The sequence below is a fragment of the Lytechinus pictus genome, chromosome 3 (genome assembly GCF_037042905.1).
Source record: "Lytechinus pictus isolate F3 Inbred chromosome 3, Lp3.0, whole genome shotgun sequence".
NCBI lineage: Eukaryota > Metazoa > Echinodermata > Echinoidea > Temnopleuroida > Toxopneustidae > Lytechinus > Lytechinus pictus.
The window spans coordinates 38,683,004-38,702,580 of NC_087247.1; the positions used below are offsets into that span (position 1 = coordinate 38,683,004).

Sequence of the window (19,577 nt, forward strand, 5' to 3'; positions counted from 1 at the left end):
GCCCATTGACACGACGCGTACGCAGATGCCATGTTCTGAATGCCCAAACTCTGACAACTCTCAGTTTGCGTATTTACGATTCGGCTTCTGTTCTAAGATTTCGGCAGTTATGTGAAGATACAATAATTTCGCTTCCTGTATTTTACTTTTGCCTGCTATACTACCTGATGAAACGGAACAATTTCTGTGGGTAGCAAGTACTTTTTTTTTCAATTTGAATTTTTTATTTTCATTAAATGCTGCATAACTAACAACTTTACATGGAAATGTGAGAAATAAGAAAACACATTACATTGAGCATCAATTTAAGCGAAAAGTTAAATTTATAGTATGAATTATGCAACTAAATGATATAAGTGAATCTGGGACTTATTACATTAATGTCTAATACACAGTAAAGATTACATTTATCAAAATGTTTTGATATGTTTTTTTTTTACATATACATGTAAATTACGCTTGAAAAGTATATAACAAAAACGGTATTTATTCTTTACTCATAGCTTTCTATATGAAATAGTTATTTGCACGATACTCTATTACTTTCTCTACATGTCTACATGCCTATCGTTGAGACAAAACATTATACTTAACATACTTCAATCGTACAATTTCGTAAATATAAGATAAATACTATGCAACTGTATAGTATCGTTCAATATGTGTGTTTGATTTTTTTGCAGAATTATTATTTAATCGTAGGCCCTGTACATATCTACTGCATAATATGCCTATTGAACTTATTTCAAGGATGAGTTAAAAGCGATAAAAATTCAATTTCTTTTCCGTCGCAGGAGCCTATTTAAGTGTCCATCACGGTATTAGTCATATATACAAGACTGATGTGCTTTCAAAGTAATTTTTACATATTTTAGGCATCTATGTCAAAACTTATCCAAATGAAGTGAAATCTAGGAGTGACATATAGCTGGAAAAGTATCAGTTACACGTGTACTTTTAATTTGTCCATGTAATAAGTCATTAAAGGGATGTTCCGGGCTGAAAATAATATGATATAAACAGATAAAGAAAAATCAGACAAACAAAACTCTAAAAATTTGATCAAAATCGGACAGGGAATAACAAAGTTATGGCATTTTGATGATTTAAATTATTCCGGTAAAACAGTTATATGCATGTCTTCATGAATATTCAATGAGCAATTTGATGATGTCAGTTCCCCACTTGTTATTTTGTATTTATTATATGAAATTATGTTTATTCAATTTTTTTCTACCAAGAACTGAAAACAATGGATTGACAGCTGACGTAATGCTTTAGATATTCAATGCTCAGTGCAAAATTATTTAATTATAAAGGAGACACATTGTTCACACATGTAAGAAGAAATGACACAATTTAATATGATTTCATGTAATAACACAAGAAAAAGGAAAGTGGGGATGTGACATCATCAGCCCACCTATTCATGATGACATGCATATAACTATTTTTACAAAATATTGCTAAACATTTAAAATTCAATAACTTCGTTATTTGTTATCCAATTTTGATGAAATTTTCAGCATTTTGCTCAGTGAATTTTACTATTTTGTTTGAATATAAATATTTTCAGCCCAGAGCATCCTTTAAGTGAACTGCTATAGACACCGTTGCAACATTATGAAAATGAAAAAAAAAATGAAAATCCATATTCTATTGTTCGAAATAGACATGAACTGAAATACTCCGAAAATTTGCTTTGCCCAATTGATCGTGGGCCCGGCAGCCACTGTGCAGCGCCAGATCGACGAGGCTCTATCATTTTATATTAATACATGTAGTTGAACGCCAAACAGGGTAGCAGCAACTCCCATCTTTTAACGTCTTTTGGTCTGACGCGGCCGGGGTTTGAACCCCCGACCTCCCGGTTGTGAGGCGAACGCTCTACCAACTGAGCCAACAAACCAGTTATGCGGCGTTCTCTTGAGCTACCAGACGTTGTTGCTGACGAGACATACTCGTATTATGTTCGTCGATCACTTTTCAGTCGCTAATCTCTGGTAATTATGTGAATTCGTGCATTGTTTGGTCTATACAGATTTTTGTTTTTATATAATACCATATCTCCACGCTCAGTGAGCATAATTTATGCAAAGACCCCTAATCGCATGGGCCGCCGAACGGTTGACCATCAGGCGGCAAATTTAGGTTTTTGTATACGGTTTGGGGAAAATTGAATCCCTCTCGACCGGTTTAGCAGCCCCTTATTCGATCGAAAACCCATCAAGATATTCTCCCCCAGATCTTCACAGATTGGCAATACGATCGGGGTAAATCTACCTTGGTCGGTGTGGTGTCAATTATAGTCCAGTTCCCGTTAATTTGACATTTTCAAAATATTTAAGTAACTAGGTAACCAGTGTGTTGGCGATCGAGGTATAGACTTATGCCGATCATGGTAGCTTTGACCTCAATTTCCTTGCCAATTACTCAAGCAGTGAAAGCTAACAACCGCGTTCAGTGGCGTAAACTACGGGGGGCATGGGGGGCACGTGCCCCCCCCCAATCGGCTGGCAAAAAAAAAAAAAAAAAGGGGGGAAAAGGAGAAAAAGAGGGAGAAAGAGAAGCGTATTTGGAAAGAAGAAATTATTGTTCATTATAATGTTATGTTATAATTAGCTTATCTTACATAAAACGCATTTTTCTTTCATAACTTTATGAAACACAATTTGCTCAGGGCCTATGTCTTTATTGTTCCTGGTGCTCGCATTGTCTGTTTAACGAGATATACAATCCTGTTATACTAAAACCTCCCGTTTTCAAGTCTATATACACCAAGCATATTTCCTCGCACTTCGAATTAATATTGTTTTATGAAGTGACATGCTTCTTTTTTATGACTACTTAAAGTGATTGCCCCATTTTAAGGTACTAATATAAAACATTTCCTGTCCGTGCTTACGTTCGCATTTGTGGATTGGTGAGATATGTCTGCTCTTCATGAAATCCTAAAATCAGTCCTTAAAATGTTCCTTTTTGTGATATGAATATAAAAAAATTTCCGCTTGCGCTTCGCACTCGCATCATTTGGTTAAAGAAATACGTATTGTCTTCGTGAATTCCTACAAACAACCCTTAAAATGCCCCTCTTCAGGTCTGAATTTCCTAAATTTTCAGCTCGCACTTCGCGCTCGAAATATCTGATGAGTGAGATGCGTATGATAATCATGATTACAATGACTACAAAAAGTTATTCATGTGTTTAGATGTAATTATAACAAAATCAGGATGCGCTTGGCACTCTCATTAGATGACTATGGCAAAATATATGTTGTGTACTTTAAATTGATTCCTCGAAAAATAGTCCTTAAAATATTCCTGTTTGGGGTCAATATATACAAAAATTTCAGCTCGCGCTTCGCGCTCGCAGGTTTTGGTTAGTGATATACGTATGGTCTTCATGAATTCCTACAAACAAGCCTTAGAATTTCCTTCTTCATGTCTGATTTTTCCTAAATTTTCAGCTCGCGCTTTGCGCTCGCAATATATGATTAGTGAGATGTGTATGTTAATCATGATTCCAATGACTACTAGTGCTTCATGTATTTAGAAGTAATTCTAACAAAATCAACAAACGCTTGGCACTCGCATTAGATGACTATGGTGAGATATGTATACTCCTAATGGATTCCTAGAGTTCTTAAAATGTCCGTTTGTGGTCAATATATACAAAAATTTCAGCTCGCGCTTCGCGCTCGCATTGTTTGTTTAGCGAGACAGATGCATATATTATGATTACAAAAATTTGCTTATCATGTCCCTTTTTAGGTCTGAATATTATAAAACTTCATCTCGCACTATGTGATAAGTGAGATACATATCCGTTTAGTGACACTGTCTTTAAAATGTCTATAGTAGGTCAGTATACCTTGCTACTGAGCGCGCTTCGCGCGCTCACTAAGTTACTCAAAATTTTTGCTGGTGCCCCCCAATGCCGTGACCCACGGTACGCCACTGTTGATTATGTTAGTCATGATAATAACTTTATACATAAATGAACGAAGAAATATATTTGATGAAAAGTTGAAGACCAATTAGTTTCGCTCGACTATACGAAGAGAGAAGCCGCTAGGGGGAGCAATAGTTGCCCCGGTTCCCAATTTTGGCGGTATCTGTAAAAGAAGAAAAATGAAAATTAGATCAACCATTCCAATTGACAATACTTTAAGAGAAACAATACAGTTCAATTCAATTTCCCGATTCAAATCAATTAATGGCTTAATGCGTATAAGAATCTGCAATACGTGTTACACAGCAAAAGGCTGAAATTAGCATGTTTACAAATTTGTTTTACAGTTTCTTCAAGTAATAGTAACAATCATAAGTAATACGGGTTTTAATTCTATGTTAGAATTAATTAAGATGTACATTAATCGTTAAAGTAAAAAAATCAAAGAGTAATTGTAAACAGGGATTTAATTCATCGAATAAAATTGAATGCATATATATTTCGTGCAATTTAAAAACTTGAAATGTTAAATGAATATAAATCAGAAAAATCAGCTATCGACAAAAAGCTTCCCGTTGTAATTTTCATACTCCATAGACGTACCAGTGTGTTTTATTATTGTTATCATTTCATTTTTTCATTTTATTGGATTTTATTTCATCTTTATCAATTATTCTATTTTAGTAATTCATTCATTTATTATCATTTTTGTGTTGGGGTGGCTGGCTATAGCCCCCCCCCCCAATAAAGCCTTCAATAATGTTTTGTTTCTGGGGACTCAATATCCACATCAGCGGTGTAATGAGCCAAAAAAACCAGGGGTGGGCAGCACAACATGACGTATGTGTGAAACGTAGAAAACGTTGCAACAATTTTGAATTGCCTTTTGAGAATGAAAATATAAATTTGTGGTAAATTTTGACGTAAAAACAAACAATATCATTTTCCCTTTACTTTTCGCTTTTCGTTCTGTTTCTCCTTTTTTTTTATTTGGTCTTGGAATTTTTTGCCTATCTGTACGACATGAATTTACAGGCTATATAAAATTCGGGTTAACCTTCATGAAGGAACTCTCACTTCCCTGCTTATAGCCTATTATATTGGCATGTAACTTTTGATAGATATTACATAAGACCCTCATTTCAGTTCAAATCGTCCGTTTAATCCACTGAAACTCAGTGGTTTAATCTGAAAAGCGCCATCTTCAATAAAAATAGCAGACGTATATAAACTCACCTGGGTTTGAGGGCAGGTCTCGATCCGGTATTTCTGCAGAATTCTAATGACGACAATTTTAATTTCCATCATAGCAAACCTCATCCCGACGCAGTTCCTAGGTCCTAATCCAAACGGCATCCAAGCGCATGGGTGGTGCTTTTCACGATTTTCTTTGCTGAATCTGCTCTCATCAACAAAAATTTATATCGAATGTTAGTTCGTAAGAGAATTATCATTATGTTTGGAAAGATGTTTTCCCAACGATCATAGTGGTTTTTTTCTATCTAACAATTAGTCAGTCACTGTCTTGGCATAAGGTTCTTTGACTCTGTTTTTCCCCTGTGCTACTGACGTCCTAGCAATCTAGCATTCATCGAAATTTGTGATCATTCATAATTTTGTATTAGTCAATGTTTGAATTAAAAAAAGAACCAACGAAAAGGTAAACAATTTGCCAAGTTGAAGCACGCAACTCGAAGAGGTTACGTGCTTTGGATTTTTGAACAAGTGATGGAAAATAGTTAGAATAGCTCGATAATGATACTTAAAGGACAAGTCCACCCCAAAAAAAGTTGATTTGAATAAAAAGAGAAAAATCCAACAAGCATAACACTGAAAATTTCATCAAAATCGGATGTAAAATAAGAAAGTTGTGACATTTTAAAGTTTCGCTTAATATCACAAAACAGTTATTTGCACATCCTGGCTGGTATGCAAATGAGGAGACTATGACGTCATCCACTCACTATTTCTTTTGTATTTTATTATATGAAATATGAAATATTATGATTTTCTCCTCATTGTCAAGTGATACAACGATCAATTCCTCCCTGAACATGTGGAATTAGCATTGTTTAATACTACAGTATATGATTCAGTCAAGTTGTTCCTTATTGTCAAATCTATAAAAAATGAAATATTGTATAATTCAAACAATAAAAAACAAAAGAAATAGTGAGTGATGGACATCATCAACTGACTTACCTAGTTGTGCATATCAATGTTTTGTGAAAAATAAGCGAAACTTTAAAATGTCATAACTTACTTATTTTACATCCGATTTTGATGAAATTTTCAGCACTATGCTAGTTTGATTTTTCTCTATTTATTCAAGTCAGCATTTTCCTGGGGTGGACTTGACCTTTAAAGACAATAAAAAAGATATGTTACAACAACGTTGAATTGAATTATATTTAATCGATAATATTACAAATCAACGCCACAATCACAAAGTTGTTCAAAATAAACAGTCATACCTCTAAAAAGCAAATTATTGTCTTCAGAAGTCACAATATTTATCCTTATAATTTATGTTACAGGGGCGGATTCAGCTTTTTATAAATGGGGGGGGGGTTGGGGTGGTATGCGAGGGAGCGTAGCGACCGAGTCCAAGCGAGCGAGGGGGGAGGGTGTGGGAGGGGGGTGTCCCCCCTCCCACAGTAGGGAAAATTTTTGAAAATCTGTGTGTGAAAATGGCGTTTTCTTGCATCAAAAAAGATAAGATTTAAAAAAATGGTCCCCGGATTTTTTTTTTTTTTTTGGGGGGGGGGGGGTTGCAACCCCCCCAACCCCCCCTCTAGATCCGCTTCTGTGTTATGTTTATAACTTGTATCATGTCCCCTTTTTGTTACTAGAGTATTGTATAGCGCCTCGAGTTATAATCATTTCAGTAAGGGCGCGTCAAGAATACATGAAAAATCATTCTCATTTTATCAACTGACACTACTTTCATCAGATTTGATCTGTTTTCAAGAAATTTGGGCGTTTTAGTGTTCTTGAGAGCATCATGTGCTACCAATTACATGATAATAATGTGCTTACCTGTCTGGATCAAATACTTCCGGGTCAGGCCACAAGATTGGGTCACGATGGATGCTAAACACAGGAATAAAGATTCGCATACCCTTTGGAACGGTAAATCCGTTGACAACAAATGGCTCGTTAGCAACACGATCAATACTGTAAGATTGAATTTAGTATCAGGGTAGTTAAGGGCTGATGCATTCCTCGTAACAGCGAAAAAAAAGTTAGGACGGGATTTTCAAACAGAGCACAGAATCGTTATAATCACAGAACAAATGCTATTCACCAAAAAGTAAACAACAATAAACAATTAAATGGAGTGCAGTGCAGCGATCCAGAATGATAGGATAAGTATTTGATTGGATTTCATGCATATCTGACACAATGTCAGCAAGATTCCCGTTCTGAATCGTTAACTCCTTATTATATCCTTAATGATATACACATCATTCTGTTTTGTGCATGTGTCTATTTGTTGAGGTTTCATGTATTTCTGAATATTTCACACAATATTCTATAATACTATTTTTACATTATAAGTAGCACATATGATGATACCTGAAAAAAAAATTGTTCTACTCTACTGTTCATACCCCATTACACCAGATGAAGTTTCCGCTACGTTGTTAAAATTCGAAAGAAATTCTAGGACGTGGCGCCAACTTCATTTGATTTTCTCGAAAGATGTGAAATTTTCACGTGCTCCTGTTACGTAAACTTTTGACATGTTCAAAGTCCACGTAGCTGAAATGGGCCTGCGGAGATTAGGGGGGGGGGGCAAATCTAACATATATGGACGTAGAGAAAATGTTAATTACATAGGGGCTGATGGGTAGATGCGAAGTGTCTCACTGAAGACTTGATCAAGGTAAGACATCTTCGAGATTGATTGATAGCCAACATCCTCCACGGAAGGAGCTACGTTGTCGATTTCTTCAACAAGTCTGTCTTGTACATCGGGATGTGTAGCAAGAAGGTATAACATGAATCCGGCAGCAGTGCTTGTTGTCTCGTAACCAGCCAAGAAAAAGATGAGAGCCTGGTTGAATTTAATTACATATACATATATCAACGAGACAAGCCTCTTAAGAGATTTTCTAATCAGTAACAGGAGCACATATTCTGCAATTTTAAAGTAATTAAACTAATTAATATATGGTTTAGGGATTTTTCGGTTCTTGAAATTTTGTTGTTAGAATATTTTAAGAAGAAAATTGGATGAATTTATTGTTCTCTTGGACTTATATCAAAGACTATAATGATTGTTATTTTCTCATTAATGAATTACAGACAGTAAGGATGTTATTCAAAGACAGTCTGATTACTATTCTTCTTGTTTTTTTTTTTTTTTTTTTTTGGGAGGGGGCTATTTTTCTTTACCTGGCTTATTACTTCTCTTTCATTTAAGGTGCTTTTCTTGGAACTTTTTTTTACTACTCCTCCCTGTGCAAAGGCCTCGTCATTGGGGTCACCGTCAACATCATCTTCCGTTGTGTCATTCGTGTTGCTGGATGCCCTTCCCTCATATGAATTTATGAGAAGCTGAAGATAATCGATTTTCTAATCAAAGGCAATGGGAAAAACCAAAACCATAAATTTACAGCACGGTATTATGATATATGAGTTGTCGCTTTCCTGTTTGGCGTTCAACGATTTAAGGATATAGGGCAAATTCGAACGGGGCAAAATGTATTTTGTTTCCGATTTCTATTTTGAACAATATAATATGGATTTGGATTTTCATGTAGATCGAGAAAATAAGAGGGTAACATGTGAGTATTTAAATAATGTATTATTTCATCATATTGGAGACACATAATTTACACATGTATAAAAAAAATGAATCAATTATGATTTCATGTAATAACATATAAGAAAAGGGAAAGTAGGGACATGACATTATCAGCCTACCTAATGAATATTCATAATGAAGTGCATAGAACTGTTTTCACAAAATATTGATAAAATTTAAAATTCAATAACTTCGTTATTTATTATCCGATTTTGATGAAATATTCAGAACTTTGCTCAATGAATTTTACTTTATTTATTTAGATATAAATATTTTCAGCCCGGACCATCCCTTTAAGGGACCCCATTTCAATCCCCACTTCTAACATAAGGTGTGAGAACAAGGCACTGCATAACACAGGATACAACGGTGTTTTGTGCTCTCTGGGCCAACCTGGATCTGTGCATGCCTGTGCATGGATCATCAAGAGACTATCAAATTAAGCACTTTGGTAAGATGACTAGATTAAGTAAAATGGGACTCAAGAATTTAATCATGGTGAATCTGCCGTTGTTGCTGTGGGAAAAACTTCTTACGACTTGAAAATTCATTTGTTGAATGGAATATTATACAGGCTACATTTATTGAGTAATTAGAACCGTGTGCAAGATGCTCGGTAGGAGCCAAATATATGTTTGGCTATATTGGATATATGAGCCGGGATATAGGAATCGGTTTTTTTTTCTTAAAAAATGTAGATGTGTCATGTTGATGTGTTTGACTGTGTATATTGGTTATAGTTTAACTAAATTTGTTTGACATGGACGTGGTGTTTATAAAACAGGTTGCCTGAAAAGAAGATGTGTAAGAAGGCTACAAACCTTTCTTGCACTCGTCGACTCTTGGCGTGTTACAATCGTCCGTTTGACGATTTCAGAAAAGAATTGTGTTGATTTCTTATTGATGATATTAAATCCGAAATATTCCAGGAGAGGAACAGTCCAAGGGAAGAGATCTGGTGGAAATTAGAAGCCAGCAAATGGAAAATTATTACTTTTACTCAAGCTGTATATGAATTGCAATACATTTATAATTTACTCTGACTTTACCAGCATGATTATCAGGCGCGGATCCGGGGGGGGGGGGGGGACAGGGGGCACGTGCCCCCCTTTTAAGAAACGAAAGTAAAATTTGTAATGTAAAAATGCTATTAAAACCGAGGTGTACCCCCTCTTTTTAAATTGAAGACTTGTTTTTTTTTTGCTTATCAAATTTTTTGGGGTACGAAATGTCCTTAATTTGTAGTTGAAAACCTTTTTTTTTTGGCTTGTCACAATTTTCCTCCGAAAAATTTACCCCCTCTTTTGGAAAATCCTGGATCCGCCCCTGATGATTATGTATCCACTTGTAGCAGTAGATACAATATTTCATTAGTACAGGGGCCCATGAGTATATAGACCCAGGAAAAGACGTATGACCAGTTTCAATTTCCTAATCGAAAATTGAAAAATAAATGGACATGATTATTTTTTTTAATGTTCATCATACATCGAGGGGGGGACCATGTGCTTTTCCTAGCCCCGCCAATGTCCGCTTGTCCAAAAGAAAATGGGGATCTTTATTTTTAATAGGTGTTTTCAATGGACATAGGAAGATCCAGGGGGCCGCAGGCCCCCTCCCACTAATGGCGGCGTAAACAGAACAAAAAGGGAAAAAGAAAGAAGATGAAGGAGATGAGAAAGAGAAGGAAACAAAATAAGAGGAGGAAAGAAAGTGAAACAAACAAGTGGAGGGGAATAATTGGAATGTTAAAACAGGTAATTAGGTGTGGGGATACTAGTGTGTCGTAAGAGAACGATACATACTATTGAAATTATCCCTAAAAGTAAGTACATTAATTCTTTATTAAAAACTTGCTTAAGTAAAATCAGCTTATGGCCGATCAGGGATGGTTCAAAATACACACCCCCCCCCCCCCTTATTGGCAAAAGCTGGATCTGCCATGGAATGGAAATATTGATCCAGATTAAAAAAAAAGCCCAAATGGTCACCTACTTGAAAACAGTACTAAAGGACTGGCGAATGCATTGGATTCAAACGCCGTCTTTGCATGGGTTACGAAAGGATCATTACGGTTTTCTTGTGAGTCAATCTTGAGTCCAAATGCACAGCTTGCGATACTGTCCATTGCGTATGCTCCGATTAATCTGAAATGCAAATAAAATAATAATACTACTACTACTACTAATAATAATAATAATGATAATAGTGATAATAATAATAAGAAAAAGAAGAAGAAGAAGAAAAATAAGAAAACTAATATTAATGATAATAATAATAATAATAATGAATATTGATAATAATAATGAATAATGAATATTGATAATAATGATAATAATGATATAGGTAATGCATCTAAATGGCAAAATAGTATTTATGAAATCATAAACGAAAAGTATAATAAATGTAAAAGAATGTGAATCACAGATGATAACAGTAAGATTTGGAGTGCCCTAAGGTTCAGTATAAGGCCCATTATTTGTATTATTTCTTAATGACATCAACAATCTGAAGTTTTAGAGCTAATATTATTTGCAGATGACACGAGTGTTTATGTCACATCAAGACATTACTACTTTTCGAAATAAGTTCAAAATATTTTTTAAAAAGTTAATTTGTTTAATAATAATGGATATGGACCTCTTTCTATAACAAAAGTACTATTGAAGTTTACAAATGAAAAAATCAATAAATAAACACGTTTTCATAGCCAATAGTTTGCAAATATCATGCCATTATTTTTTAATCTAAAAACTTGAGAATGTCATGTATTTATTGATATACAATATTTATTCATGAAACCAGCCAAGTTCTGGTTTTTTTCTTCAATATTTCCAATTTAATAGAACGGGGGGGGGGGCACTTCCATTGACGAGTTGATACCATAGGTGACCAAAAAAAAACACCTAAAAAGGATATCTTTTTCAAGATAGGGCACGTTACGTACTTAACGTAATGAAGAAAACTACGTGTTATACGGTCCAATTTGCGAGGGGTATAACTTATCTCTTTGCCCCAACACTGCAGCCCGTATTCTGAAGTCGGGTTTAACTTAAACTCAGGTTTAAAGTTGTGGTTTAAGTATGGATAGCAAATTGTTACATACATCACTAACAGTAGATATATAATATTTCAGCTTATTTGGCTCTCAAATCATTCATAATTGTCTAGGAAGTATAAATAGATGATTGTCTTCACCATCGATGAATCAGGAAAGAGCACAGTAAACATAAGAATCATACAAATAAATTAAAAAAATGACACTTTTGGCTTCCCATAATTTTAGCATAAAGTTAGACCATGGTATAAGCGTGTTTAGGGTCCGATTTGAGCGAGGTGTGTATGTGGGGTGGTACTAAACCAAATGAAAGTAAGGCAAAGCCGACGTCCGTGACATAACAATTACATGTAAGATATCGTTGTACTTGTTTAGGGGCTTAGTTCAGGGAAGGGTACCGTTTTGTTTCTAATACTTGTTAAGGGTAGGGTTTCACACGCCAATACTTAAGGGGTGCATTTTCAGAACATGAAAATTACTTGTTTAGGGTGCTTTTCGAAACCCCATGGTCACGCATGGTATCCACTCGTCAATGGAAGTGGCCCCCTAGGCCATGAGCATTAAAGTGGATATTCTAATAATTTTCATATTCCTTTAACGAGAAATTCAAAATACTATTTTTTATAAAGGTCTTTTAATTTGGAATGGGGTGTTAATTGCTAAAAGACTTATTCAAACACTAAATATTTTCACTAGAAAATGAAATATCAAAATATTCAAAGTTGAAATGATAACCGAAAATGTATGTGTGTATGGGGGTGTGGACGTTGATGGGTATCTGTATACTTGTATATTTGAAAATATTTTTATTGTGGTATGGTTTCAGATCAACAGCTCAAAAAATATATATATTTTACATGACCTTATGGAGACTGGTTTTGATATAAGACTCTGTTTTTCTGCCTTTCCAAATAATTTCTTAAATTTTGTACATGATTATTATTTGTTTTATGTTGTTCTTTACCTATTATATATATGTTTTACATTTGTACATCTTCTATTACATTTGCATGTTCTTAATGGAAATGTTTCTTGATCAATGAACTGAATTGAACAGAATTGAAATAGTGTACATTAATCTCATCAAGTGTAAAAATGTAATTGAAACCAAAATGTATCTATTTCCAAATCTGCTTAATTAATTATGCCATTTTTAAACAAGTCACTACTTACTCTTTAAATTCAATGAATCCATGAAGTTCCTGTCGTTTCTTTAAGTGCTTCATTAGCGTACTAGCACAGTCATTTACCAGCGGTGACATCTATGATAATAACAAATATATGATATAATGAAGAGCAAGGCCAAGAATATAAGGGGAAATTGGACATCAAGGAGCGCTATTTTGATATGACTGCGATTAATTGAGGCGAGAAAGCCAATTACTTGAAATTGAATTACAAAGTTGTCCCCATCAAAAATGAAATAAAAATGAACACTATCCCCAATGCCGTACCAGTACGGTCTTCGAGAATGTCACGCGTTCAATAAAGAGGCTTATAAATCCAAGTAAAGTACTGATCATTGCAATTTTACAAGTAGGCTCATACGCTACTATAGTAGCTGCCCCTTTACATTTCTTCTGGTCTTTAATAGTTTGTGAAACTGAATAAACTAAAGACGAATCCATGACTACCAATGACTTTGCTAAAAAAATTGTGATATGTATTTGGGGAAAATCGATTTAGGGCATTTAGAGAGGAATAGAAGCGCTCAGAGAATGGAAGAATGAAACGAAAAGAGAAATAAAATTACTTGTTTCATCTTTGCTGCGCTGAAGGTAGGTGTAACAACGTTTCTGATTCCCTTCCAGTGATCATCTTTGGTCACGAATAGGGCGTCATTCAAGTCATTACTGAACAATGGAACAACCTGTATGAATGATTAAAACTATATTCAAACCCTAATACTCTCGGGGTGTTATGGTCCCCTCGACGTTTTGCGGTGCAAATTCGTAACCCGAAAAGCTCACGCCAAGACGTTTCGGGACTTAAAAAAGTGGCAGAAGTAGGCCTATCCGTCGTGCAAAATGAAAGCTCCATCACTTGTCAGGCCTATATAAAGAATACATAGGCCTACATATTCCCAGGTCGAATATGCTGTAACGTTACATTAACCTTTCGTTTTCTCGCATCTATTTCTTGTTTCTGCGGGAGTTGGTCCATGGTCATACATCATGAGCCAAGAAACGAGGGGGGGGGGGGGGGGCTTTCGCCCCCCTGTTTTTCCGTACAACACGTGAAATGACCCAAAAAGTTGGAATTGTGTGTATGTGTACCCCTATCCCTATTTCGAAATTTGTCCGCGGTCACTGTCTATGTCTAGAATAGATTAACATTTCAAAGTCCATTTGAAATATCCAGGTCGGCAAAGTGTGACGTTAAAGCCATAGTCCCGACCTTTCGTTGGAGAACGCGAACGCTTATTTACGACGTTAGTTGATTTTGGAAGAGACTTTTGGGCCCGTCGTCAAGGCCGTAAAACTCTGTCCTGCAATGCAAATTGTGTGACATGAGATTTTTTTTTTCGTTTCGCCTCTGCAACGGAAACATTCAATATGCGTTTCGTGTGCAAAATTCTTGTTGCTACTATGGTAACAGCGATATATCCGATCTAGGACGACTTTCCAGAGCCACATTTGGTTCCTCCCAGAGCTCGAGAGGCCGCCTGGGGGGCCCACTTCCATTGATGAGTGGATACCAGGCGCGACCACGCGTAAAAGGGGACAGAGTAGGCAAGCCTTTGTAACGTTATAAGGGTGCCAAAAACGATGTTTAAAATACTGAAAAAAGTGATATATTTCCAATACTTGTAGGGTTTCACAAGCCAAATACTTCCAAATACTTGTTAAGAGATGCATTTTCATAATCTGGAAAAGCCTTGCTTCTCTTGTTTAGGATGCTTTTCGAAACCGCATGGACGTGCCTGGTATCTACTCATCAATGGAAGTGGTCCCCCCGGGAATTTGAATCTAATCCCCCATTTCAGGGGAAAGTAAAAACATAATGCCCATTGCATTGAGTGCTAGAGGCATATCGTTTGTGTAGCGGGAGTAAACAACAAAAAAAAACCCCGCAAATTTGGCTGGTACGTGTTCAGACCAACGAATTATATTGTATTTCTGTGGTTCAGACGTATACATGCTGTGTACATAATCAACGCATACGAAATGGTTTCGGCTGGAGAGGTGATCTGACCCATGGAATCAATTGTCAGAGATCCACCAATAATCCACATTAAATGCAATATCAATTCGATGGACTGTAATGATCTATATCTAAGCCTTAATTCAGTAAGTTTTTTCCTCACTCAATATGTTCTCGATTTGTTTGAAAAACCACTTTCTTATCCATGTCATAATCTATTGTGGGCCCTGCATTTCGAATATCTCCAGCCAGCTATCATAGTAGAGGCTCGATGATGACCATCAGTCGTAATGTACATGCATGTATGGTGCGGGTGTCGCGGGAAAGAATTTTGCACACGAAAAGCAGATCTGTAGGGCCTGTAACCCCCCTGTAACACAAAGCTTAGCATTGATTGTAGAGCAGTTTTCTACGTTTGATTCTATTGACTATAATGTACAATCAATCTTAACAATCAAGACTAGTGTATGATTAAGCGTTAACTTTTGTGTTAGGGGACCCTAATATTAGCGTCCGTGATGATTGCGAAAGGTGGCTAGTCACAAACCAGTGTGCGGTTATTGTCCGTACGTTGTTAGTTTATTAGGCCACGGTCACCACGGTTGTTTTTTTTTTTAAGGTGAAAGTGATGAGAGAGTGGCAGGTGTAGGAAGGGAGTACGTCAACGTATGCCACAAGCAGGGCCGTAAGTCGGTCCGTGCATTATATTTGTGCGCGTACGTGAGCTGTATGTGCCTACAACGTGCTTACAACTTAGTACGATGTCCGTGCGATCGCCAAGATCGTTCAGAGGCTGTATTCACTCGCAAGTTGTAAGTGCGTGCAAGTGCGATGAACGTTGGCACTAGAGGGCACGTGGGTCACCCATAGAGATGGATATATATTCACCTCTATGGCGTCACCCGTAATGGGGGTGAATCCATAGCCCGCACGCAGACCGCACTCAGCGAGAGTTCTTCATGCATCAATATAGTGCTACGTCGTGTCTGCGATCTCCAAATCGGTACGGTGGCAGTACCCACCACATACGGATCCCCAAATTTTGCCCAAGCATTATTTTGTAGACGGCACGCACCTGCAAGTACGGCCATATGGGACCAACGCTTAAATGTAACGCCGTAGCAATACGTACCCAACGATTTGTGAAGCTACTGAAACTTTTCACCATGATTTCCTTCAGCATGTCGACATCACTAATAGCGAGGCCAGGTCGATGAAAATCGCACAGGCTGATATGGATAACCAAAATAGAGAAAGAGAAAGAAAGAGAGAGCGGTAGGAAGAGGTGGGAAGCAATAATATGTGGCAGTAAATACACTGATGATAACTGTAATAAATATGAATCGAACAACATTTAATAAAAAAAAAACCTGGACAAATATGAAACTGAAATTGAAAAAAAAATCAATTAAGTTTAACAATTAACGAAAGTATGAATGGTATCGTAATTATCTATATTTTTATTTTAATTTTACTCTTGTTTTGCAAAATTGCCTCAAGAAATAATCGGAGTCAACACAAATAAGAAGAAAAAACAACAACCATGATTACATGCATACCCATAGATGTTCCCTAGTTTCTGGTTGTACTCGAGAAAGGCATGTTGGATTCCCTGTATAGTATTAATAAAATAAAGGTGAAATTGGCCGAGAAAGAGACGGTGGAGAGAGAAAGAGAGAGAGAGAGAGAGGTGAGAAGAGGTATGATGATAGAGACGAAGTGGTATACAGGTATACACGAATGAGAATAAATAAATCTCAGATTTTTTTTTACTCTAAATAAATGAGTTTCACCCATCTTACGATTCTCAAGAAAATAAAATCCATTAAATCCAACAACAAAAAATGTAACTGCAATACCTAAAAAAGTTGTTAGATGGCTACCACTCTCATTAAGATTTCATTAAAGAAAGGTGAGTTGTCATTTCGATAATCTTTTTTTATTGACCAGATCGTGTAATTTTATTTTTTTCTTCAGGTAAATTATATGTTGATTTTATAATACGATTGTTCGTTTTGTTTGTTGATTTGAGCTGTCAAAAAAAAACATTTTGTCTGAACTATATGAATTCATAATACTATCAAAGATACAAAGATGACTGATCATAAAATATTCTCACCTTTAGCCATTGAAGCGTATTACCAAAGATTGGAATTGATGGGGGAGACTTGATACCGTGTCTCTTCCAGTATGAACGAATCCAAAGATCGTTGCTGTAATAAAAAAACCAATCAAAGTCAAGTAGCAATATTGTAGTTTTACTATTCAGGTATGAATCATAAGATATACGAAGGAAATTATATATGGGGAAGTTTGTTATGTTCTGACATGTTCACGGAATGGGGGGTGGGGTACAATTAGTCAGGTTCACTACGTTCATATTTGGGCTTTCGCCGGATTTTTTTTGAGAACTTGGAAACTATACATTTTTGGAAAGGTTATTGTATGAGGATTCAGAATAACAATGTTTCCATTTGCACCGTGACTTATATGGCCGCCATCTTGGATTTTTCAAAATGGCCGCCAAAAAAGGGTTTTCGACAATATCTCAGCTTCCAAGTAACCTAGGCTAGAATCATGATTTTGACACCTAAACCACCATTTCTGAGGTCAAGGAATCTATTGTTATCACAATAACTAACTTTATTCGAGAAATAAAATCATTTTCATGATATTTTTTTGCATTTTTCTATGTAATCCCAGACCAGAACTCATATCAAATTCCAAATTAAGTATTCCAAATTAAGGAACCTGAACATATCTTTCAATAAGGGAGATGTTAAATCAGTGTGTCATACACATGTATATGCTTTTTCTAATCATTTATCATGTGTTTCAGGTTAAGTGATCAAGGTCAAAGGTCACTTAGGGTCACTGAAATTTGACCATGTTTGGGTAAATCTTAACCAAGGTTAGAGAGGATATGGGTAATAAATTATCATAGATCATCTTGCATGAGTTTCAAGTCACATGATCAAGGTCAGGGTCATTTTAGGGTTAACTCTGGATTTCTCTACCCAGCAAAACTTAAGCATTGCTAAGAATTTGATTTTTCAAGCTAGGCCTACTTTTTGCAAGTCCCTATTCTATAAAACGTCCATATAATGTTCATCAAGTGTCAGCAAATAAATAGATGACTTTCAGTTCTTCATGTGAAGGTCAGTAGTCAATAGGGGGTAAAAATTGCAGAAATCAAAAAGAGATTAGATTGTAGATTTTCAACAAGTTTGAAATTATCAATCAGTATTGAGTTAAAGATGTATATAATGATTAACAGGTATCTGGAATTCAATTACTGTGATTTCAGGTTACTGGGTCAAGGGTAATTTCAGATCTAAATCGGAATAAGAATATATATTTTGCTCATAATCTTTAAATACTTCATCACAGTTAATGATACTTTTATAAGATCTTTTTTGGATCACAAATGTCAAGTCAAGGTAAAAGGACACATTAGGTCAATGAACTTTGAATGTAAGATGAATTTCCTTTTTTTATTTTTTAATCATTCATCTTACATGAATGGTATTTGTTTTTTTAAGTCAGTACTTGTGCTATATTGAATTATTTTATGCAGGTTATGCTGCCAGAAGCATTTTGTTTAAGTTATAAACAATATTCCTCAAAATAACCTTTTACTTCCTACTGACCTGAAATTTCATTCATCAATTTTCTTGATAACTTTTTTTTCATGAAATATGTCCTTTCACTTACAAAGTTATCTTGACACTTAAAAACCTCACATTGGATAAGACTTCAATGTTGACACCACGAACATGGCCAAAGTTCATTAACCGTAAATGATCTTTGGCCTTGATCATGCATGTGACAGCCTTAAACTCATGGAAGTAGATCAGTATTACCCATATCATGTTGTGGTATCAACATTTTAATATTAACCAAGGATTAGTTTTTGAAATGTCATCACAACTCTGAAAGTACAGACATATTTCATGAATATTAGATATACATACTAATAGTTATCAAGTAGGCATGCCACCAAATCGACTGGCTTGTCTGGTCGGTGACAGCCCGCGAGACCGAAGGCCCGCGAGAAGGCGCCTCGATCGTTGCAGCGGCGTATCAGGTGCCTGTTATGAGAGGGGGAGGGGGCAGAGCCAAATATTTCCCAGTAATTCCGTCTAGAATTAGTGGCATAAATAGGATTTCAGTTAAGGGGGCAGTAGTTAGCGCGGGAAGCGCGTTCCGGGGGGAGGGTGCAGGGAGGGAAGTGTACACCCCCCGCGAGAAGCGCGGAAGGTCCGACGTTTTCTCCGAATTGTTCCTTGCCCGCTCCTGCTCTTCTTACGTACTCTGCCTGTTAACGGAGAGGGGGGGGGGATTAGAATTGCGGAAGCTCCGACGTTTCTTTGAATCCACAAGTTCATGAAGCAGAATTACCATAAAAATAAAAGTTAAATGAGTAGAGTTAATGATTAAGTAGTGTCAGTGAAATTAAGCAGCGTAAGTTTATACTGTAAGTAGCGGAAACACCCCCCCCCCCCGCGAGAGCCGTTTCGTGCGCGTAGTAAGTGTTTCGCACGATTCGCGTGCTTACCACCGCCCCGTAAAATGAAATCCTGGCAACGCCACTGATTCTAAAGTTAGTT

General features: G+C 36.2%; 1 protein-coding gene across 1 annotated transcript; it reads right to left on the reverse strand.

Moving 5' to 3' along the window:
- Nucleotides 1–210: 210 nt before the first annotated feature.
- LOC129256331 (cytochrome P450 3A24-like) lies at nucleotides 211–17,175 on the reverse strand. Its single transcript, XM_064096996.1, has 12 exons — nucleotides 17,087–17,175; nucleotides 16,527–16,579; nucleotides 16,100–16,196; nucleotides 13,577–13,693; nucleotides 12,997–13,085; nucleotides 10,761–10,912; nucleotides 9,587–9,720; nucleotides 8,354–8,533; nucleotides 7,792–8,012; nucleotides 6,992–7,129; nucleotides 5,189–5,351; nucleotides 211–4,115 (listed from the first exon to the last, which is right to left on the reverse strand). The coding sequence occupies exons 3-12, from the start codon at nucleotides 16,148–16,150 to the stop codon at nucleotides 4,038–4,040; spliced, it is 1,323 nt and encodes a 440-aa protein (XP_063953066.1). The 5' UTR covers nucleotides 16,151–16,196; nucleotides 16,527–16,579; nucleotides 17,087–17,175; the 3' UTR covers nucleotides 211–4,037.
- Between the last annotated feature and the right edge of the window lie 2,402 nt (nucleotides 17,176–19,577).

Coding starts and splice junctions, on each gene's coding strand:
- LOC129256331 (XM_064096996.1), bottom strand. CDS start 16,150: ATGCTGAAGGAAATCATGGTGAAAAGTTTCAGTAGCTTCACAAATCGT. Junction 9,721..10,760: donor TCCTTTAGTACTGTTTTCAA/GTAGGTGACCAT, acceptor AATTTCCACCAG/ATCTCTTCCCTTGGACTGTT. Junction 5,352..6,991: donor GAAGTATTTGATCCAGACAG/GTAAGCACATTA, acceptor TGATGAGAGCAG/ATTCAGCAAAGAAAATCGTG.